The 24,159-nt window shown below is 41.3% G+C and overlaps 1 protein-coding gene across 1 annotated transcript in view; it reads right to left on the reverse strand.

Annotated features, from left to right (window-relative positions):
• Positions 1–24,159, reverse strand: part of LOC115478355 (cadherin-10-like) — a 392,306-nt gene that overhangs the window by 228,899 nt on the left and 139,248 nt on the right. The window contains 1 exon segment of the mRNA XM_030215685.1: positions 18,504–18,798. Within this exon segment, the coding sequence (XP_030071545.1) occupies positions 18,504–18,798 (295 nt within the window).

The following is a 24,159-nucleotide window of genomic DNA, read 5'->3' on the forward strand; positions in this document are numbered from 1 at the left end:
TTTTTACTTAAATCAAAGTAAGGAGTTTGCACGATAGCAGTAAATATATTAAAATGTTTATTTTTTTTCTCAAGAGCTTAAGGAGTATTTATTTTCTGTTGCAGATTTTATTGGCAATTTATGAATGTACAGCCCCTGATGAAGCCTTGTAGTGAAACAATAGGCCAGTAAAGAGATTCTGAACTATAAAAATAAAAATTATTAAGATGATTTAATTTACAATTGCAACATATTTAAAAACTGGAGGTTTTGTAGACCAGTCATTGAAGTTAAATGCAGCCCGTGTGTTCCAATTTGTTTGGACATTGTGAGGGTTCTAGACCTAGTCCTTAGTGGAGTGCACGATCTGGTGCGGGAGGTAATGGTGCTGGGGCTGCTTGATAACAGTGATCATAATATGATCGGATTTGATATTAGCTTTGACGAAAGTGTACATAGGAAATCAAATACATTAGCGTTTAACTTTAAAAAAGGAGACTATGATAAAATGAGAAGAACGGTGAGGAGCGAATGTGAGGGTCAAAAATTTACATCAGGCATGGATGCTGTTCAAAAACACTATCCTGGAAGCCCAGGTCAAATATATTCCACGTATTAAAAAAGGAGAATGGAAGACCAAACGACAGTCGGCGTGGCTAAAAAGTGAGGTGAAGGAAGCAAAAGAAAAGAAAATCCTTCAGAAAATGGAAGAAGGAACCGACTGAAAATAATAAGAAACAGCATAAGGAATGTCAAGTCAAATGCAAAGCGCTGATAAGGAAGGCTAAGAGGGACTTCAAAAAAAAGATTGTATTGGAGGCAAAACACATAGTAAAATTTTTTTTAGGTATATTAAAAGCAGGAAGCCGGCAAAAGAATCGGTTGGACCGCTAGATGACCGAGGAGTAAAAGGGGTGATCAGGGAAGACAAAGCAGTAGCGGAGAGATTAAATGAATTCTTTGCTTCGGTCTTCACCGAGGAAGATTTGGGTGGGATACCAGTGCCGGAAATGGTATTCGAAGCTGACGAGTTGGAGAAACTTAATGAATTCTCTGTAAACCTGGAGGATGTAATGGTGCAGTTCTACAAACTGAAGAGTAGCAAATCTCCTGGACCGGATGGTATTCATCCCAGAGTACTGATAGAACTGAAAGATGAGCTTGCGGAGCTATTGTTAGTAATACGTAATTTATCCTTAAAATCGAGCGTGGTACCGGAAGATTGGAGGGTGGCTAATGAAACGCCAATTTTTAAAAAAGGTTCTAGAAGAGATCCGGGAAATTATAGACCGGTGAGTCTGACGTGGGTGCCGAGCAAAATGGTACAGACTATTATTAAGAACAAAATTACAGAGCATATTCAAAAGCATGGATTAATGAAACAAAATTGTCAACATGGATTTAGTGAAGGGAAATCTTGCCTCACCAATCTACTACATTTCTTTGAAGGTGCGAACAAACATGCGGATAAAAGTAAGCCGGTTGATATTGAGGGGCATAGTCGAACGGCGCTGGCCATCTCCGGGGCCGGCTCAGTAAATGGGGCAGAGCCAACCGAATTATCGAAAAAGATGGCCGGCCATCTTTTGTTTCGATAATATGGTCGGGGCCGGCCAAATCTCAAAATTTAGGTCAAATGTTGAGATCGCCGGATTTAGAGATGGCTGGATTTAGAGATGGCTGGCTTTGGATTTCAGCCATAATGGAACCCGGGCTCGGCCATCTCAAACCCGGCCAAATCCAAGGCATTTGGTTGTGGGAGGAGCCAGCATTTGTAGTGCACTGGTCCCCCTCACATGCCAGGACACCAACCAGGCACCATAGGGGGCACTGCAGTGGACTTCAAAAATTGCTCCCAGGTGCATAGCTCCCTTACCTTGTGTGCTAAACCCCCCCACAAACCCACTCCCCTCAACTGTACACCACTACCATAGCCCTTAGGGATGAAGGGGGGCACCTACATGTGGGTACAGTGGGTTTTGGGGGGGGGGGGTTGGAGAGCTCAACATTTACCACCACAAGTGTAACAGGTAGGGGGGGGGATGGACCTGGGTCAACCTGCCAGAAGTGCACTGCACCCATTAAAAACTGCTCCAGGGACCTGCATGCTGCTGTCAGGGAGCTGGGTATGACATTTCAGGCTGGCATAGAGGCTGGCAAAAAATATTTTAAAAAAGTTTTTTGGGGGTGGGAAGAGGTTGGTGACCACTGGGGGAGTACGGGGTAGTGATCCCCGATTCCCTCTGGTGGTCATCTGGTCACTTGGGGCACCTTTTTGAGGCTTGGTCCTGAAAAAAGGGACCAAGTGAAGCCGGGCAAATGCTCGTCAGGGCCGGCTTTGTTTTTAACATTATTGGGTGAAGCCATCCATCTCGTAACCACGCTCCCGTCCCACCTTCTGTACCCTGCAGACACGCCCCCTTGAAGTTTGGCCGGCTCCACGATGGAAAGCAGTTGAACATGGCCAAAATCGACTTTCGATTATACCGATTTGGCCTGGTTTATGAGATGGCCGGCCATCTCCCGATTTGTGTCGGAAGATGGCCAGCCTTCTCCTTCGAAAATAAGCAGCATTGTGTATCTGGATTTTCAGAAGGCGTTTGACAAAGTACCTCATGAAAGACTCCAGAGGAAATTGGAGAGTCATGGGATAGGAGGTAGTGTTCTATTGTGGATTAAAAACTGGTTAAAAAATAGAAAATAGAGAGTAGGGTTAAATGGTCAATATTCTCAATGGAGAATGGTAGTTAGTGGTGTTCCCCAGGTGTCTCTGCTGGGACCGCTGCTTTTTAACATTTATAAATGACCTAAAGATGAGAGTAATTAGTGAGGTATTTCAATTTGCTGATGACACAAAGTTATTCAAAGTCGCTAAATTGTGGGAGGATTGTGAAAAATTACAAGAGGACCTTACGAGACTGGGCGTCTAAATGGCAGAAGATGTTTAATATGAGCAAGTGCAAAGTGATGCATGTGGGAAAGAGGAACCTGAACTATAGCTACGTCATGCAAGGCTCCACATTAGGAGTCACGGACCAAGAAAGGGATCTAGGTGTCGTCGTTGATGATACATTGAAACCTTCTGCTCAGTGTGTTGCTGCGGCTAAGAAAGCAAATAGAATGTGAAGTATTATTAGGAAAGGAATGGAAAACAAAAATGAGGATGTTATAATGCCTTTATATCGCTCCATGGTGCAACTGCACCTCGAATATTGTGTTCAATTCTGGTTGCCGCATCTCAAAAAAAATATAGTGGAATTAGAAAAGGTGCAGAGAAAGGTGACAAAAATGATAAAGGGGATGGGACGTCTTCCCTATGAGGAAAAGCTAAAGCGGCTAGGGCTCTTCAGCTTGGAGAAAAAGGCAGCTGAGGGGAGATATGATAGAGGTCTATAAAATGAGTGGAGTTGAACGGGTAGATGTGAAGCGTCTGTTTATGCTTTCCAAAAATACTAGGACTAGGGGGCATGCGATGAAGCTACAATGTAGTAAATTTAAAATGAATCTGAGAAAAGTTTCTTCACTCAACGTGTAATTAAACTCTGGGATTCATTGCCAGAGAATGTGGTAAAGGTGGTTAGCTTAGCGGAGTTTAAAAAAGGTTTGGCCGGCTTCCTGAAGGAAAAGTCCATAGACCATTATTAAATGGACTTGGGGAAATCCACTGTTTCTGGGATAAGCAGTATGAAATGTTTTGTACTTTTTGGGGATCTTGCCAGGTATTTGTGATCTGGATTGGCCACTGTTGGAAACAGGATGCTGGGCTTGATGGACCATTGGTCTTTCCCAGTATGACAATACTTATGTACTTATGTACTATGTTCTGAGACCTTTTCTAGCAAAGAGAAAATATTGTTTATATACAATTTGGGGTTGATATTCAAAGTGATTTAAGGGGGCAGGAGCCTCTCCTGCCCACTTAAATGGCCTGTCGCCACCCAACCGTCAATATTCAGCAGCACTAAAGTGCAGAGTGTTGCTGAAAATCACCTCTGATCAGCCCCCCCCCCAAAAAAATAAGCCAGGGGTGGGCCAGAGGGCAGTGCTGGGGAGGAGCTGGGGCTTATCTGGGTGACAGCAATATTTAACCAAGGCCCGCATAAGCTAAGTGGGTGAATTTAGTACAGTTCAAAAGCAGTGCTAAATTCACCCACTTATCTTAAGTGTGCCATGGCTGAATATTGGGCTAGGACCTGATTAAAAATCTCTCTTTTCCCCCTTTCTGCCCCCTCCTTGGCCCTCCACCCCGATGTGCATCCCCCCACAACAGTCCCCTCGGGTGGCATCCCCATCCATACCCTCTCTCTCCGCCCCCCAGTCAGGATAGAAAATCCCCTGGGGCCTACATGACCTCCTTGGTGGTCCAGCGGGGCATTGGGACAGGAGCAAACTCCCCTTGCTCCTGCCCCTACTGGCAGTTTCTTCATAATAACTGCTGTGACCTCTTGTGGTACAGGTTGCAGCATCCAAATTTGAATAAGCTACCGCAAGAGGTAGGAGCGAGAGGGGTTCATTACTGCCCCCAATGCCCCGCTGGACCGAGGGGGCTGTTGTGGGAGGGCAGCCCAGGGGCAGGGCTATTGATGGGGGCCACACATTGGGGGGGGGGGGGGTTATGCGAGTCCCAGCCTGATATTCAGCCAGGGCCAGCACAACTTTCTTATGCGGGAACTACATAACATTCTTATGTGAGCCCGCATAAGCTCCGGCAGTCTTCACGCCCAAAATTATCCCCCGATATGCAATGCTGGTGCTTGGACATTGCCTGGCACTGAATATTGGGGGATAATTTAGCCAGTGACAATGAGTGATTAAAAAAACACCGACTGCCGCAGCAGAAATTGGGGGTTTGAGTACGTATTCCTGCTTTTGTTATACAGTGTGTTTATTTTTTACCTCATACATTGCTTAGCATTTTATTTAGAAGATTGTTTCATTGTTCAAAAAATGTTTTGAAATCATAGATCTGATATGTATGTTGCTTTCCAACCATTAGATTGTAAGCTCTTTGAGCAGGGACTGTCTTTCTTCTATGTTTGTACAGCGCTGCGTATGCCTTGTAGCGCTATAGAAATGCTAAATAGTAGAAATAGTAGTAGTAATTTAGGCTCAATATTAAAAACAATTGAAATGGCCAGCAGATGCATCTGACTGGATAGTGCCGCTGAAAATATCCTGTTAGTTCGGTTAGTGCCCAACACAAAATCAGCAATTTTGGAGGCATTCTGGGGGTGGAGTCAGCACTTGACCAGTTAAGTGCGGATATTCAGCACTCAGTCGACCAAGGTAACTGCATAAATCCATGACCACCTAAACTTCAGGAAATCGCAAAAAACCAACCTCTTCAAAAAGGCTTACCTCACCAACCCACCGTAATCCCCCACACCCAGCAACACCGCATAACCAATAATCGTACTGGACAATATACAATCTTCATTCCCTCTGACCCTCATGGTGCCTGATACACACCTATCTCATTCGACCACAATATAACCTTGTATTTGTTACCAACCGAAATGGCGAACGCCTTCTCGGTACTATGTATGCCACATTGAGCCTGCAAATAGGTGGGAAAATGTGAGGTACAAATGTAACAAATAAATAAATAGGACTGCATAAAAGTCAGTCTTATCTTTATGTGGTTCATTGTAGCCAGTTAAGTGTTGAAGTTCAATGCTGGAGCCTAGACACTGCCTGACACTGAATTTCTGTGGTCAGCAAAATGCTGACCATCAGCAGCTGAATATCAGGCCCTGCATTTTTAAAATGACATTTTAACAATCACACTTTTTTAGACTGTCTTGGACACCTTCTAGTACACTTCCATCACAAAGCATATATGCTCTATCCTTTGGGCAGATGGCTATTCCCATTCATCTGATATATTGATTACATAGAGGTTAAAAACCTCTGGTGTCATTATTAAACTGTCATTAAATTGATTCAAATGTCCGGCAAATAATTCATTAGCCTTTATGTAGTTAGTGACATACACAGGATGTTAAAGATTCTGTTGACCCTGCACCACTCTGTTGCTTTCCAACCATTCAATCTGTTTTACTCTTTTGAGATCTTACCAAGTACGTGGACCTGTATTGGCCACTGTTGGAAACAGGATACTGAGCTTGACAAACCTCTGGCCTGTCCCAGTATGGCAATACTTACATACACACTCTTCTGTAAAAGTGATGTCTAAATGCAGTGGTGCGTAATTTAAAGATGTAGTCTGGGTGGAGCATGGGTGGTAGGTGGGGTGTACAGTTACACATGTAAATTGTAAAATATTTATGCGTGTTTTTCTAGCATATATATCAGCTCTATGGCTGATGGAAGCGTTGGTGCTAAATTAATCATGTATATTTGCAATGATGCACTAGTATTCTATAAAGGAACGTAGGTGCTATTTTCCTTATACTCTCTGGATAGAAGTCAATTGTACAGTAAAAGGAACTGTTAGGGCTTCTTTTACAAAGCCGCACTAGCAATTCCCACATGGCAAATGAGAGGAAGCCCATAGGAATTGAATGGGTTTCCTCTCATTTGCCGCACAGGAATTGCTGTCACAGCTTTGTAAAAGAAGCCCTTAGGCACTTATTAGCTGCCTAAATCAACACAGCTCCTTATAATATTATGAAAACTACTTGTTATGTGCGCAAAGGGATTTTAAATCTTAGACAAATATTTCCCTTAGTCTCAGTCTCACTTTATTATCATTTTATATAGTGCTTAGGCATACATTTTTAAAAGGCACAAATTTAGACTAAAGGAGGCAATTCTATACAGCTAGTTCAATGAGGCTCACCAATGCCGCACACAGAGCACCAAGTCTATAATGGCATATTCACATCAAGATGCCATTATAGAATATTATCATAAACTCAAATTGGCATGCCAAAGTATAGGCATAATTATTTACGCCAGCTCTATGGCAGGTGTAAGTGGGCACACCTAAATTTGCCATGCACAGCACATAACTTATTCTATATTGAAGATAATGTTGGACGTCAAATAATATGCTAAAATTAAACTCTAGTAAAACCATAGTTTTCTGATTTTCTCTATTGGTTCAGATGCTTATATACTTTGGCTTGATTAAATTTTACTCTCAAGAAGTTCAGTAGTATTTCACTGTGATACCCCGAGCAAGGGTTGAGGGTCAGCCTGTGAAATAACACAGCCGGACAAAGGGGTATAAATGAAAACAAATGTTTATTTAATTGAGTCCTAAGGCCTGTTACATCACAGGCCCAGGAACACAAGTAAAACACCTCTGTAGTTCAAGAAGCACAGTCTTAAGCAGGCCTCTGGCTGGCAGGCCCAGAACACAGTCTGTGGCTGGTGGGGGTGCCACACCCAGTGCCGTAGCGAGGGCAGCTGACACCTGGGGTGGGTCGCCGCTGTGCACCCCCCCAGGTGCAGCACGACGCACCCTGCCCCCTCCCGAGCGCACCCCCCTGGAGCGCGTACTTACAAGGGAAAGCGGCGAGGGATGGGTGGGAGGGCCGAACCGCCCCGAGTGCATGTCGCTGGGAGCTGCGTCGGCTCCGCTGGTTCCCTGCTCTCTCTGCCCCAGAAAAGGAAGTAACCTGTTCCGGGGCAGAGGGAGCATGGAACCAGTGGAGCCGACACCCCCCCCCCCACACACAGCGGCATGCACCCGGGGCGGACCGCCTCACTGCCCCACCTTCCTACGCCACTGGCCACACCCCAAACACAGCCTGTAAGCCTTTCTTGGATCTTCTCCGAGTTCTAGAGTCTGGCTCCAGCCAGATCTCAGAGCAAGGCTTGCAAGTCTCAAACAGGAAACAAAAGTGACTTACCTCAGCCAGGTCACAATCTACCACTACTAATTTCTATAGCACTACTAGACATACGCAGTGCTGTACACATTATATGCAGATACATTCTCTGCCCTAGAGGGCTCATTAAATGTAAGTTGTAGTGGCATATACCAGTGCTTCAATTCTTCCTTCCCTGGGCCTGCTTAACCTCAGTGTGACCCTGCCCTTTATACTTCCTGGTTCCAACTCCACCCTTCCTGGCTCACTTCCTCCTTTGTGGCTTAAGGTGTTCTTAAGGTGGCTCAGGCTATCTGAGGGACTATTCTTAAGGGTGAGGGGCCATGTTCTATAAACCCCCTCACATTCACCTTATATTGTGAAGTTACATTGGTTTCCCCTTCATGATCATATTCTATTTAAATGATTTTTAAAATCATTCATGGTATTATATCAGAATCAGTGATAAATATATTGGCTATTTCTCTGCCTAGTATTTCTTATCATTTAAAAAGCCAATTGGTACTGTGGTCATCCACTTTTAAAGGAATCCATTTTTTTTTAAATTGCTAATACGATAGTCTCTTTTCAAGCTATTTTCTTTTGTAATCTGCTACCTCTGACTAATTACCTCAGATTTTCCTAAAGTATTGAAAACTTTCTTATTTGCTAGGGGTTGATTATTATTTTATATTGTAAGCTCTATATGATTTTACATTTCATTGTTGTTACTTTATGCTTACTCATGTAAACTGCATGTAACCTGAATTTGGGATACAGCAGTCAATAAGGATCTTCTGATATTGATAATGACATGCCCATAGCTCACCCATGTATGCACCCCCCTTACAGTTACCTGCTATAGCACTTAATACAACTTCATAGAATGGCGCCTAGTACACTTATTTGCATATCCTACAAACGTTGAAGGTTCTGAGGCACATAAGAGGCTCGTAAAGTTATAGAATTGTATCCCATGTGTTTTATTTTCACTAATTCATTTCTGCCTAACACGTTAATAATATATGTATATTTATTTATTGACTATTTAAAAAAAAAAGTGTTACAAAATTCAACCTAAAGATTTTATGGAAGCAAGTTTACATAAATGATTAAGGGGACCATTTTATTACAGTGTGGGAAAGTTTTACAGTTAAAACTGTACAGTTAAAATTGGGCAAATTATTGGCAACATAATACTCATACCTGTCCCCCAAAACACTACCAGCAAGATTAGCGATATCACAAATTACAGGCCACTAGCCTCAATACTACTACTGACCAAAATGATGGAAGGTATAGTAACACAGCAAATAATCGAATATTTGACAAAATTCTCAATTCTTCATAAATTCCAATCGGGTTTCAGACCACAACACAGCAGTGAAATGGTCATAACCATCCTGACAACAAAATTCAGAAACATAATATGCCAAGGACAAAATGTATTACTACTACAATTTGACATGTCAAGTGTGTTCGACCTAGTAGACCACTCCACACTAATGACACTGCTCAACAACATAGGAATCAGTGGTGCAGTGGCAACATGGTTCATTTGCTTCCTAAAGACCAGATCCTACATTGAAAAGATGTCCAACCAAACATCAGTCTCATGGATCTTTGAGTACGGAGTACCACAGGGATTGCCAATATCACCAATACTGTTCAATGTAATAATGACGCCACTCGGAAAAAAATCTGGAATTAATGCGTTTCAACCCATTTATATATGCAGATGACATCACCATACTACTACTACTACTACTACTACTACTACTACTTATCACTTCTATAGTGCTACAAGGCATGCACAGCGCTGTATACCATACATGAAAAGACAGTCCCTGCTCAAAGAGCTCACAATCTAAATAGGACAGGCAAACAGACATAACAACTAAGAGGTAAGGGAATTAAAGAGGTGGGGATAAAAGGGTACAGGGCAAGTGAATAGTGGTTAGGAGTCAAAAGCAGCGTTAAAGAGGTGGGCTTTTAGCCTGGATTCTTACCTTTCAAAAACAATATCACAAACATACAGGACAAAATGAAAAAAAAAAAAAGGATTGGACCTCATGGAATGATGGGCAACAACTTTGAAACTCAAACTGAACAGAGAGAAAACCAAATTCCTAGTACTATCCAGCCCACACAACCCCACATTCTATCAAAAATTCATAATCAACCAACAAGCATACCACATCAAAACACAACTTAAAATACTAGGAATCATTGTTGACAAACACCTAACACTGGACAATCAAGTATCAGCAGTAACATCAAAATGATTCAGAACACTATGGAAACTGAGAAGAATAAGAGACTACTTCCTTAGACAATCTTTCAGAATACTGGTCCAATCAAAGATACTATCGCAATGCAGCATATGTAGGGTGCAAGGAAACATACTAAAATCGCTGCAAACAGTCCAAAACACGGCAGCAAGACTGATTTTCAAGACATTGAAATATGAAATAGAAACCCCACTGCTTGAAACACTACATTGGCTACCAGTTAAGGCAAAAATATATTTCAAAGCTAGCACCTTAATTTTCAAGATACTATTCGGAATGGCACCTGAATATATGCTTAACATGATTTGAAAAAACATACGGAAAGAGCCAAAACACATAAAGTCCATACTCACTGTTCACTAATGCATCACACATCCAATTCTACAATCCTCTCCCCGTAATCTCACACCACTCATACCTCCACTCAGAGAAATATGTGTACCATATGTCTTCATGCCTTAATATTGCCCTTTAAACCTCCCATTGTCCCCTTCCAATGCTTCAATGTCTGTGTTCCATTGTTATATTCCTTAACGTTACTTGACTGTCTCGCTTAAATCTACACAATGTAATCCATAACCAAGTTGTAACAAATTGTATTTCCATCATTTATATCATATTGTAAGCCACACTGAACCCGCAAAAAGGTGGGAAAATGTGGGATACAAATGCAACAAATAAATAAATAAATAAATAAATAAATAAATAAACTATCCTCAAGAAATTCCAGCCCAGAAAACAGAAACTACCTACTCTTACATCTACCCAACTTCAAAAACACCATCTACAAAACTATCTACACAGCAGGATTTAGCTACCTGGGTTCCAAATGGTGGAACTTGGTACCAAAAAACATAAGAAGCATCACAAATCTTCTCCAATTCAGAAGAGAAATGAAAACCTATCTCTACAAAAAATTCTACAGCTAATCACAAATATATCGTTGCCTTCCTTTCAAATCTACCTCTTCAAAAACTATATGAATAAATATCACCAAAACTCTACAATTGAACACAAAAGCTACCACTGACTTTTCCACTTCAAATTTATCTCTTCAAAAACTCTATGATTAACCACATGAACTATAGATGCCCTCTCAACATTGCACAACACTATTGTAACTCCACCAAATGTAAATTGTAAGCCACTTTGAACCCAAACTTGTTTTTGGATAATAGTGGTATACAAGAATGCATAAAAAAACAATAATTTCAAAGCCTCTGTATTAACTGATGGGATGCTCCCAGCATCTGCCCATTCAGTTAATGCAGAGATAATACACTTAGGGGCCATTTTACTAAGCTGTGGTAAAAGGGGGCCTGCGCTAGTGTCAGCATTTGCTTTGGACACACAATGAGGTCTCCTTTTACCACAGCGGGTAAAAAGGCTGTCTTTTTTTCTCAAAAAGAAATGGCCATGTGGTAAGTGAACCACCTACTGTGTGGCCATTTTGTGGGGGAGCACTTACTGCCACTCATTGAGGTGGCAGTAAGGGCTGCTGTGCTAACCTGGCGGTAACTGGGCAGCACACAGCACTGCTCGATTACTGCCATGTAATCACTGGCACTACAAAAATAGAACATATTTTTGTAGCGCTGGAAATAGCGCACGCCGTGGGTGGGAACTACACAGGCTCCTGTGGTAGCCCAGCAGTAATTCTGTATTGGCATGCGACAAGCCCATATCCACGCGACAACCCTTTAGAAAAAGAGCCCCCTATCAAGCTAGATTCAATAAATGGTGCCCATACTTAGGAACTGGGATGATCTTCTATAAGCTAGTATTCTGTAAAAGGCATTCTACATGGAGTATCCTTCATAGAATACTAGCTTAGAATGAATTTTATGCCTAATTTTGGGCACAAGCATTTACCTCTGCCATGTACTGGTGTAAATACTGGCACCCAACTGATGGTAGTTAGGAACATAAATTCAGGTATTCTATAAAATTGCTCCTAATTTCTGAGAATGCCCCTGTCCTACCCATGCCCCGCCTATGGCTACACCCCCTCTGGAGTGGCACGATATGAAATTTAAGCGCAGATGTTATAGAATAGGGTGTAGGGCAGATCCACGTGTAACACTTAATCACTGCCAATTAAATGCCTATATTAACTCTATTAATTGAATGTTAGCACCTAACTGACTAGTTTGCACGCAGATCTGGGATCCACGCCTATATTTGGCAACCTAAATGAAATCGTAGGAGTCATGTGTTAAGTGCAAGAGAATTTATGAGCTACTTGTAGTCACTGCACAGGCTTATTTTATAAAGGCACATAGGAGCTTACGCTGCCTTTATAAAATACATACCTTTTTTAACATTTCACATAGGCATTCTGTTATGAAATGACCTCAGTATGTGACATCTTCTGTAACCTATGCTGATCAGCATAGAAATATGGTTATGGTGAGTAGCAGGGAAATCCAGTGTATGTAGCTGGAACACTGATATGGGGGATCTCTCTCCTACCAGAATCTTCTGATCTTCCTAGAGTTAAGTACTCCCAAATATTCTTACCCATTTTCTTAAAAAAAAAAATCTGACTTACAAAAAAATATCAGCCATCCCTGGAAATGCCATATATCCTAAGCACACACTGCAGCCAAAGAAATCCCTTAGCGCAGTAGCTACATTTGCCACAGCAACATGACTAGGATAAATGAAATAGTCTTACAAATATCACGGTAATGAGTAAAGAATCATTTGTATGCCTTATAAATATTTAATCTCGCATTCTGATTAAAATGTAATACAACCACATTATTTTGAATCTGTCTGCATTAAGAGGCAAAACACAGCATTAGAGACATTTGCATGGATTAAATATACTTTAACTGGAATTAACATGTACCTTAGTTGCAACACGATTTAGCAGGTAGATCCCTTAATGTTTTTTTTAGACTTGAGAGGATTATTTCATAAGTACATAAGTATTGCCATACTGGGACAGACTGAAGGTCCAGCAAGCCCAGTATCCTGTTTCAAACAGTGGACAATCCAGGTCACAAGTACCTGGCAAGATCCCAAAAAAGTATAATACATTTTATGCTGTTTATCCTAGAAATAAGGAATGGATTTTCCCCAAGTCCATTTTAATAATGGTCTATGGACTTTTCCTTTAGGATTCCAGCCAAACCTTTTTTAAACCCCACCAAGCTAACCACCTTTACCACATTCTCTGGCAACGAATTCTAGAGTTTAATTAGATGTTGAGTGAAGAAAAACTTTCTCTGATTCGTTTTAAATTTACTACTTTGTAGCTTCATCATATACCCCCTAGTCCTAGTATTTTGGAAAGAGTAAACAAGTGATTCATATCCACCTGTTCCACTCCACTTATTATTTTATAGGCCTCTGTCATAACTCCCCTCAGCCATCTTTTCTCCAAGCTGAAGAGCCCTAGCCGCTTCAGGCTTTCCTCATAGGGAAGTCGTCCCATCTCTTTTATCATTTTTGTCGCCTTCTCTGCACCTTTTCTAATTCCACTATATATTTTTTGAGATGCGGCGACCAGAATTGAACACAATATTCGAGGTGCAGTTGCGCTATGGAGCGATACAAAGGCATTATAGCATCATTTTTGTTTTCCATTCCTTTCCTAATAATACCTAACATTCTATTTGCTTTCTTAGCCACCGCAGCACACTGAGCAGAGGGTTTAAACGTATCATCAACGATGACACCTACATCCCTTTCCTTGTCGGTGACTCCTAACATGGAACCTTGTATTACATAGCTATCATTCGGGTTCCTCTTTCCCACATGCATTACTTTGCACTTCCTCACATTAAACATCATCTGCCATGTTTGATCTATTCTTACCGTACACCGCCTTGAGTGAATTCCTTCAAAAAGGTGGTAAATAAATCCTAATAAATAAATAATAAATAAAATTTAGATGCCCAGTCTCCCAGTCTCGTAAATTTCTCTTGTAATTTTTTTCAATCCTCTTGCGATTTAACAACTTTGAATAACTTTGTGTCATCACAGAAAAGAATAGATTTTTACAATTTTAGTATAAATATGTGCAATCATAATCAATAAAACTTAATTTTTAATTTGAATCCTTCTGGAACAATTAACCATCCAGTTATCCTATATTGGCTCTATAGAATACTATCTCCACTTTATAAAAGCTGTTATATAAATTCTATACATCTCTATCAATATAACCCTTAACGCTAAAACATTTATCTCCAAAACAAACCTATCCAGAGAATAGATCAAATGTTCCTGTATTGATATGTCCACCAATCATCATGGTCAATGCCGTGTTCCTTCAAGGATCCTATTTGTAAGTAAATCCAAAAGACAGTTGCAGTCCAATGTCCAATGTAACGCTACCGATGAAAAACGTCTTCTTCTCTAAACAATATAAATTCAACCATATTTGAAGATTCTTCTTCGAAACAGCTCTACACAAGGCTGTGTTTCACCAATAGGTGTCTTCAGGAGCAGTTCAATTTACCACCATGAAACAATGGCTATTATCCTCCAATGCCGGTCACTGGAAATGGGATTGTAAGGTAGTCCTGAGGGGATAGGGGGCTATTTTTGTATTATTATTATTTTTTTTTTTGGTAATGTGATTGCAAGTAATGCAGTTATGATTTGCACAATAGTTTATATGGTAAATAGAGTGCTCCAAATGCATACTTTTGATACAAAATATTAGCAGGAATTTAAGACTGTAAATTTGGGATGATAACTCCTTAGGAAATAGCCTCTCTGGGAGTTACATCGGGGAGGCCTTGTCCAGTTGTCACTCCGAGTGTGGCGCAAAGATAAAAGCATTGTGACTTTTAGTTTCAGTTTTCATTAGCTGCAGTCCATCCCACCAATATTCAGCGCTATATAACCAGCCAGGAACGGCTCCTTGCCAATTAAATAGCCTTAAACCAGCTAAAGGCTAATATTCAGTGCAAGATAGCTGGCTATCTTGGCTGAATATTAGGGCTTAGGGCCTTATTCTATAAAGGTTATGGTCCTAAATTTATGCTCCTAAAATTCATGCTCCTAAACTTTATGATCTTAATTTATTAGCATAATTTACACTCCTAAATTTATGCTCCTAATTTATGAGCATAATTTATGAGCATAAAGTATGCTCATAAATTAGGAGCATAAATTTTAGGAGCATACATTTAGGAGCATAACCTTTTATAGAATAAGGCCCTTAGGTGTAAGTGCTCCAGTCTAAATGCCAGAGATATTTTCCTGGAACCTTTATAGGTCTCTCAAAGTTGGGTGTGCTATTTTAGTCTTGGCTAGTTGATAACAATGGTATTAACAAGCACTAATTAGTAGTTACGAGCAGATCTGCCCTGTGTCCCTATTCTATAACCTGTGGCCAGGGGAGGGGCATGAATGGGTCAGAGGCATTCCCAGGATTTAGGTGTGCAGTTATAAAATGCATTTATGCACCTAACTGAAGGTAGTTGGGCGTGAGCATTTACACCAACTTTGGACTGGCATCAGTGCTTGCATCCAAAGTTAAGTGCAAAATTCTACGCTAAATTAGCATTCTTGAAAGAAAGATTCACACGGAATTGTCCTTATAGAATTTTTGCTTAGCACACATTATCCAGGCACCTAACTTTGAATGACCTTCACTGAATTCCCTCCATTTTCCCCAGATTCTATAAATGTCACCTAAAACCATGGGAAACTGAAGCATTTTCTATAGCAATGTGTATAACTTAATTGGTTAACTATTTATTTATTACATTTGTATCCCGCGCTTTTCTACTCATCGCAGGCTCAATGCGGCTTACATAGTAACATAGTAACTAGCTAATGAGCACTATTAATTTGATGTTAACAAGCAATTATCAGCACTAATTAGCTTTAATTGAGATTTACACGCACAGCTCGCTTAGTGTATTCTATAACATGCTGTGCCTAAATTCTAAGTCACCTGATAGTTGAAAAGGGGGTGTGGCCATGGGTAGGGGCATGGCTGTTTCTAAAATCTATGCTCATTATTATAGAATATACTCGATCTGTGCCTAATTTAGGCTTTGGAATTTACACCAAGTAAAACATGACATAAATTTGGTCACTTGGTGTGTGGAAATTTAAGCCTATTCTGTAAAATTTAGGCATAATTTTTTTACTGCATGGATTTTTCATGTGCCGTGTGTAGAATCTAGCCCATTGTGCCTAACTTATAGTATCTATTAATTTCATGCATAAGTGTCAGTCCTGCCCAGACTCTGCCCACCTGTTAAGCATGCACTATGATATGTTTGAATGTACGGAATAGCACTTAAGCAGATTTTTGGCATGCCATTTGGCTTTTAATGCTGTCATGTTTCTAGATTTCTACATTCAGTACATAAATGTTAGCACTTTCTCTGAAATTCTGAATAGGTCACTCAAAGTTAGGCATGTAATTTTGGGTGCAGATCACAGATACACATATAAAGTAATTGGGCTTAATAAGCACTAACTGGCACTAATAACTGGTTTTACACATATCTGCACTGGGTATCTATTCTATAACCTATAGAGCTAATTCATCTTGCATGCAACTCCAAAGGGGATGTGACCAATGGAGAGGCATGGGTGGGTCATGGGGGTTCCCAGGATCTAGGTGCAGAGTTATAGAATACTTCAATTTCCACATCTGACTGTAGTTAGGCACAAGAAAGTATACCAGACTTAGGTAGGCATAAATGTTCATGCCTAAGTTAGGCACGAACTGGGAGAATCTCTATTCCTGTCAGATAGCTTACGTAAATGTAGGCCTACATACTCTAGCCAACTTGCAAAAGGAAGCTATTTCTGAATATAAAAGTTTGTTTTCTCTTCAGAAATACCTTTCAAAATTACCCCTAGAAGTTGATCCTACACATGCTGTATATTCAACACAAAAAATGTGAATAAGGATGCTTAAGATGAGATTAAATCTACACAGACACCACATCAGAAACTATAGTGCTAGCCAGGGTGACACCTGTGTAGGACAGCATCTTGCCAGACCTAAGCACTGCACTAATGACTTTATGATGAGAACACTACAAGGAAATTTCAAAACTATCCAGGAACTTAAAGCCTTTGAAGTTAAAATGATGAACTATTTTGGCACCTACCAGACAAAGATCTGGGTTTTCTATCACATTATAAATCATAATACTATACTGCTGTCACCCTCTGATCACCCATCCATCTCTACCTGTTTCTCACCCTCACCCCACCCACCCCCACCTTCCCCATGAGACTGTCATTGGAATACTTTTATGTTTCAAACATATATTCTAATATATGTCATAATTTGCTCATTTCTGAATTTCTGATACGAAGAAGCGTTACCTTCGAAAACTCATCAAATATCTATATAAATAAATCCCACCTCGAACGTTCTGAAGCTCACTGCAAGGCACTGAAGCACTGCACTCCTGTAGTCTTGGTAGGCTAGGGTATCAGGACCAGTCACCCTCAGTCATAGACCCGCCCTCAGCCACGCCCCATCTGTACATAAAACGCTACCTCAACGTTCTGAGGACAAAATCTCCTGAAGCCAACTGCACACTCCCTCAAGGGTTCGTTAGTTCATGGTGGTGAAGCCATAAAACTCACCATGTCTGTGTTCCTCGCCCTCGCGTCAAACATGACGTCGAGGCGCAACACAGATGGCCAGCAACACACCCGCCCCCCAACCACACACATGTCACTCCCTCCATCCCTCCCACTTTGACGCCCGTCACGCCCCTAAGAACCATTTACTCACTCCTCCCTCCCTCCGATTTCAACACACCCCTCCGCGACCCTCTGCACACCACCCTTCCCTCCGAAAACCCTCCCCCGAACCCTTCGCCTACCTCTCCTAATGCCGAACAACTTCTCTTCTCGCCTGCAGGGCGTGCCTTCATGAAGGAGTATCTGTCATCTCTGTGCATGCGTCTGACGTCAGACGCACGCACAGACACGTCAACAGATGGTCCTTCAACAAGGTACGCCCTGCAGCCCTCAAAAGAAGTTCACCTCCGTCACACTCACCACACGCACGCTGAGGTAAAGGTGCTCTCCACAGAGTCGTGCCGGGGGGGGCAGCCAGTAACGCCAATGGAGGGGGTTGTAATCGGAGGAAGGAGGAGTCTACAACTCCGTCGGAGGGCCGTCTGCAACTCGGGAGGGAGGGAGACACGAAGGAACAGAGGGGACCCTTGCTAGCACCCGTTTCATTGCATTTGGAAACGGGCCTTCGTCACTAGTAGTTCAATAAAAATAAGGTATCATCTTGTTTTCTTTTTTTTTTGTCTTGTTTTATTTCTATTTATTACCCTAGAAGTCAGAAATTGTATTATGGAAATCCTTTCTTCCTGTTCTATTTATTATTTTACTTCCACAGCTACAGTTGCCCATTGAGTGGGGCTATTACCAAACCCAAAGCTTGGCTTACCTAATAAGGCAGTTAATGGAAAATGCATAAAAACACCGTCACACTTACCAACATCAGACATTTCAGGAACACTTGCAGAGTAAATTTCTTCTGGGAATCTTGGTTCATTGTCATTGATGTCATGGATTTTAATGACAAACTCAGACTCAGGTTCCACTGGTCTGCCAGTTCTTCGATTAACAGCTTGGGCACGCAAGGTATAGAAGGCCTTTTCCTCCCTGTCAATTCTTCGAGTTGCGTGAATGTCACCTGTTTTTTCATCAATAATGAAAAGACTTCCAGCACCATCTCCTGAAAGAATGTACTTCAGAGTTCCATCTCCTTTGTCTTGATCAGAATGAAGCTAGAAGAGGAAAAAAATAATGTGTTTTCAAACTAAAATTTAATACATGTGATGAGTGTTGTTATATATGAATATATAGGGCTCCTTTTACAAAGTTGCACTAGTGATTCCCACATGGCAAATGTGACAAAGCCTATAGGATTTGAATAGCTTTAATGCATTTGTCATGCCAGGATTGCTAGCATGGCTTTGTAAAAGGAGCCCATAATCCCCCAGATTCTATAAACGGCGACTAAATTTGTGCACGCGTATCAACGTGTGTAGCCGATTTGCATGTGTAGCTTAATTATTTAACAAGCTAATCAGCACCAATAATTGGCCACTAACAAGCACTAATTGTCACTAATTAGAATTTAAGTGTTCAACTTTTCCCATTTTCTCCTCCCCATTCATGGGTGCACATCCCTTTTTCTGCTTCCTTACCCCCTGTGGGGACCATCGGTGTCCTTCTCCTTCCTATCCCAAACCCCCGCACTGCCTCCAAACTTGCAGGCCACTGGCAGTATCAGCAATGGAAGTGCTGCCTTCAGCCTGCCCTGGAAGCCTTCTTCTCTGCAGGAACAGGAAGTGGCTATACAGACTAGACTTCCAGGACAGGCTGAAGGCAATGCTTGTATCGCTGATGCTGCTAGTGGCCTGCAAGTTTGGAGGATTGCAGTGAGGGGGGGGGGGGGGGGGAAAGAGAGGAAGGAGAGCAATCTGGATCCCATGGGGACATAGAAGAGTGAGAAGTGCTGCAAGAAAAAGAAATGACAAATCATTTGGGGGAGCAATGCCCCCCTTGCCTCCCCAAACTATGCCCATGCATGCCTGTAATTACCAATTTTAAAAATCTGCTGTTTACATATGGAGATTCATACCATGCAGAGATGCCAAAGGGCATGGTGGGGCATGGTTTGAGTGAAACTTGTATGGCTCAAAAATCTATATGTGTATTCTTCATTTCATAAAGGTGCACAGCTATGATGAAAAATATTCCTATCAGGTGTCACATCAGCTCAGAGCCTTTATATGGTAGGATGACTCCAGCAGTAGTACTGCTTGACTACCGCTAGGAGCCATAGATTATATTCTGAGGATTTCTAAAGGAGATTGCAGCAAAAATAAAAAATAAAATAAAATAACAATTCTTTTAAAATGACCACCTCTTTGGGAGTTGAAAGATTAGTGATAAACAAACTACATACAGTGGTGGAAATAAGTATTTGATCCCTTGCTGATTTTGTAAGTTTGCCCACTGACAAAGACATGAGCAGCCCATAATTGAAGGGTAGGTTATTGGTAACAGTGAGAGATAGCACATCACAAATTAAATCCGGAAAATCACATTGTGGAAAGTATATGAATTTATTTGCATTCTGCAGAGGGAAATAAGTATTTAATCCCTCTGGCAAACAAGACCTAATACTTGGTGGCAAAACCCTTGTTGGCAAGCACAGCGGTCAGACGTCTTCTGTAGTTGATGATGAGGTTTGCACACATGTCAGGAGGAATTTTGGTCCACTCCTCTTTGCAGATCATCTCTAAATCATTAAGAGTTCTGGGCTGTCGCTTGGCAACTCGCAGCTTCAGCTCCCTCCATAAGTTTTCAATGGGATTAAGGTCTGGTGACTGGCTAGGCCACTCCATGACCCTAATGTGCTTCTTCCTGAGCCACTCCTTTGTTGCCTTGGCTGTATGTTTTGGGTCATTGTCGTGCTGGAAGACCCAGCCACGACCCATTTTTAAGGCCCTGGCGGAGGGAAGGAGGTTGTCACTCAGAATTGTACGGTACATGGCCCCATCCATTCTCCCATTGATGCGGTGAAGTAGTCCTGTGCCCTTAGCAGAGAAACACCCCCAAAACATAACATTTCCACCTCCATGCTTGACAGTGGGGACGGTGTTCTTTGGGTCATAGGCAGCATTTCTCTTCCTCCAAACACGGCGAGTTGAGTTCATGCCAAAGAGCTCAATTTTTGTCTCATCTGACCACAGCACCTTCTCCCAATCACTCTCGGCATCATCCAGGTGTTCACTGGCAAACTTCAGACGGGCCGTCACATGTGCCTTCCGGAGCAGGGGACCTTGCGGGCACTGCAGGATTGCAATCCGTTATGTCGTAATGTGTTACCAATGGTTTTCGTGGTGACAGTGGTCCCAGCTGCCTTGAGATCATTGACAAGTTCCCCCCTTGTAGTTGTAGGCTGATTTCTAACCTTCCTCATGATCAAGGATACCCCACGAGGTGAGATTTTGCGTGGAGCCCCAGATCTTTGTCGATTGACAGTCATTTTGTACTTCTTCCATTTTCTTACTATGGCACCAACAGTTGTCTCCTTCTCGCCCAGCGTCTTACTGATGGTTTTGTAGCCCATTCCAGCCTTGTGCAGGTGTATGATCTTGTCCCTGACATCCTTAGACAGCTCCTTGCTCTTGGCCATTTTGTAGAGGTTAGAGTCTGACTGATTCACTGAGTCTGTGGACAGGTGTCTTTCATACAGGTGACCATTGCCGACAGCTGTCTGTCATGCAGGTAACGAGTTGATTTGGAGCATCTACCTGGTCTGTAGGGGCCAGATCTCTTACTGGTTGGTGGGGGATCAAATACTTATTTCCCTCTGCAGAATGCAAATAAATTCATATACTTTCCACAATGTGATTTTCCGGATTTAATTTGTGATGTGCTATCTCTCACTGTTACCAATAACCTACCCTTCAATTATGGGCTGCTCATGTCTTTGTCAGTGGGCAAACTTACAAAATCAGCAAGGGATCAAATACTTATTTCCACCACTGTAATAATTCAGAGGTAAGACCATAAATCATTTGAAACAGTAAACAAGCTGCTTTAAAATAAAAAATTCTTATATGAATTGGATGCCAATGTAGCTTGGCCATACATGGTGAAATGCTATCAAACTTCTTGATCTTATAAATCAGATGAGCTGTGGTGCTCAAAATTAGTTGTAACTTATTCAGCAGCTTAGAAGTTAAACCCTAATACAACACATTACAAAATCAGCATCTGAACCAAGCGAGTGAATGAAGCTTGATGAATCTAAGATCTTATCTGGTATAATTGTCTAAGCTTTAAAAAAAAAAAAAGTCTTATACCAAAGATGGTTTACTTGAGACTCCATAGATAAAGATGAGCCGAGGAGAGCCCCTAAAACTCGAAATTTATCCTCAACTGAAACCAACTTGCCATATGAAAAAGCTGTAATATTAGGAAGAGTTTACTTCTATTCAGTTTCAGTCTATTAGTCATGGCCCAATGCTGAATCTTATCCATACACGAGGACAGTTTAGCGATTGTGGGGCTCATTTTAAAACAGAAATCGTTTAAAAAGTGGTATAGAGTAGCTTTTGGACATTTTTCTCACTGAAACATACAAATTAGTATTTTCAAAACACATTTTCCAGATGTTTTCTATGTAGTTCATCTGCAGTGCATCCAAACTCAAGGGAGTTTGTTGGGGGCATGTTAAGAGTGGGATTTTGATTCCTAAGACCTGGATGTTTTTCAGCCATAATGGAACAAAATGAAAACATCCAGGACTAAAACTAAGATGTTTTGAACTAGACTAGTTTTAATAATGACTACCAGAAAAAAAGTACCCTAAAAGGCCATTGAAGGAATAAAGGAATGACCTTTCTTTACTCCCCCAGTGGTCACTGAGCCCTCCCACCTCCCAAAAAATGTGAAAGAAACTGTACATACCAGTCTGTATGAGATCCTCAGATGTTTTAGCCAGTCCTATTAGAGCAGCAAGCATGTCCCTAGTGGTCAGTGCAGTGCACTATGGAGAAGGGTACCCTGACCCATAATCCACTCTAACTGTTCCATTTGTGGTGAAAAGTATGAGCCCTCCCACACCCACCAAAAATCTACGGTACCCAACTGTACACCATTACAATAGCCCTTATGTCTGCAGTTGTCACCTATATATGGGTACCGTAGATTTTTGGTGGGTTTTGGAGGGCTCACTTTACAATATAAGGTAGCAATGGTGAGATGTGCACCTGGGAGCTTTTAGGTGAAGTCCACTATAGTGTGTCACACTGTTCAACTGGGATGTCTGTTTAGCCAGTCTACTAAGAATGTTGGCTCTTCCTATATCCCAATGGCTTGACTTTGTGTGTTTTTCACTTGGATTTTTTTGTTTGTTTTGAAAATGGACCAAAATCATAAACGTATAGAGCACAAAAACACCTAGCAAGTGGCCATTTTCAAAAAAACAAAACGATAGATGTTTTGCTGTTTTGAAAATGGCTATATTTGCTATTCAGATTCTGGAAGTTTTGAGCAAAATTCTAAAGTTGGACTTGGACATAGTATCGAAAATGCCCTTCCACATCTAAAATGATTTGTACTTTTTTGGGATCTTGCCAGGGCCGTGCCTAGGGTCTCTGGTGCCCCCCTGCAGACTATCAGTTGGCGCCCCCCCCCCCCTCCGTCTAGCAGACCAGGAACAGAAGGGAGCAGGCAAGTAAGCCGGACCTCAGGAAAAAATAGCACTGTATGTATCCCTCATTGATAAGTCTCTGACTCTAAAGTTTAGCAATTTCATTAAAGCAAAATGTATTTTCATAACACTTCAAAGATTTCCAACTCAAAATAGGAATGCTAATTCAAAATGTGAGCAAAGTCCTCTTAGTTTCCAAAGATTCTTTTTCTAATCTCCTTTGCACCAAAGTATATAATTCAGATCAAACATTTATCTCTGATCAACTATCTCAGATCAAATATGTATTTCAGATCAAATATTAAGGTTTCCTTGCTTACAATCACTTAAATCTACCTAGCCTTTATATAGCTTATAGGATTTAAACACTCTTAAACTGAAATTCACCCTTTTCTATTCTTCATAAACTTCAAGTAATCCTGAAATATTCAGATCCTTTCTTACTAGAGAAACTTCAATCTCCACCAACCTCTTTTCATTCATATTTTCTCATTTACCACATAGGCACTCTTTTATAATTTCAGTCAACACACACAGGAACTCACAGCTGCATGACTCTCTTGGCCAAACCGACCGTCAGTTGCTGTCTCACTCTGTTCCCTATTTCTAACAGAAGCTGATCATCCAATCAGAGAGCTCTATTTGAATGCAGATTAACATACAGACACTCATGGGAATTTTTAGTGAAAAACACTAGATAAACCCTTCGTTTTTGGATCAAACTTCACACTTTTGATCAGAGCCATGACCTAACATTAAGGCTGTAAACATTCCATCTTTTTTTTATCCATAAATATGCAAATGAGAACCTCCCAAAAACGGACTAATTTGCATATGATTTAAACAAATCTGAGCATATGACAACCAAGTACAGACTCCCAGCACCTGAATTCTGCAATTAGATTTAATTCAA

The sequence above is a fragment of the Microcaecilia unicolor genome, chromosome 1 (assembly GCF_901765095.1).
Source record: "Microcaecilia unicolor chromosome 1, aMicUni1.1, whole genome shotgun sequence".
NCBI lineage: Eukaryota > Metazoa > Chordata > Amphibia > Gymnophiona > Siphonopidae > Microcaecilia > Microcaecilia unicolor.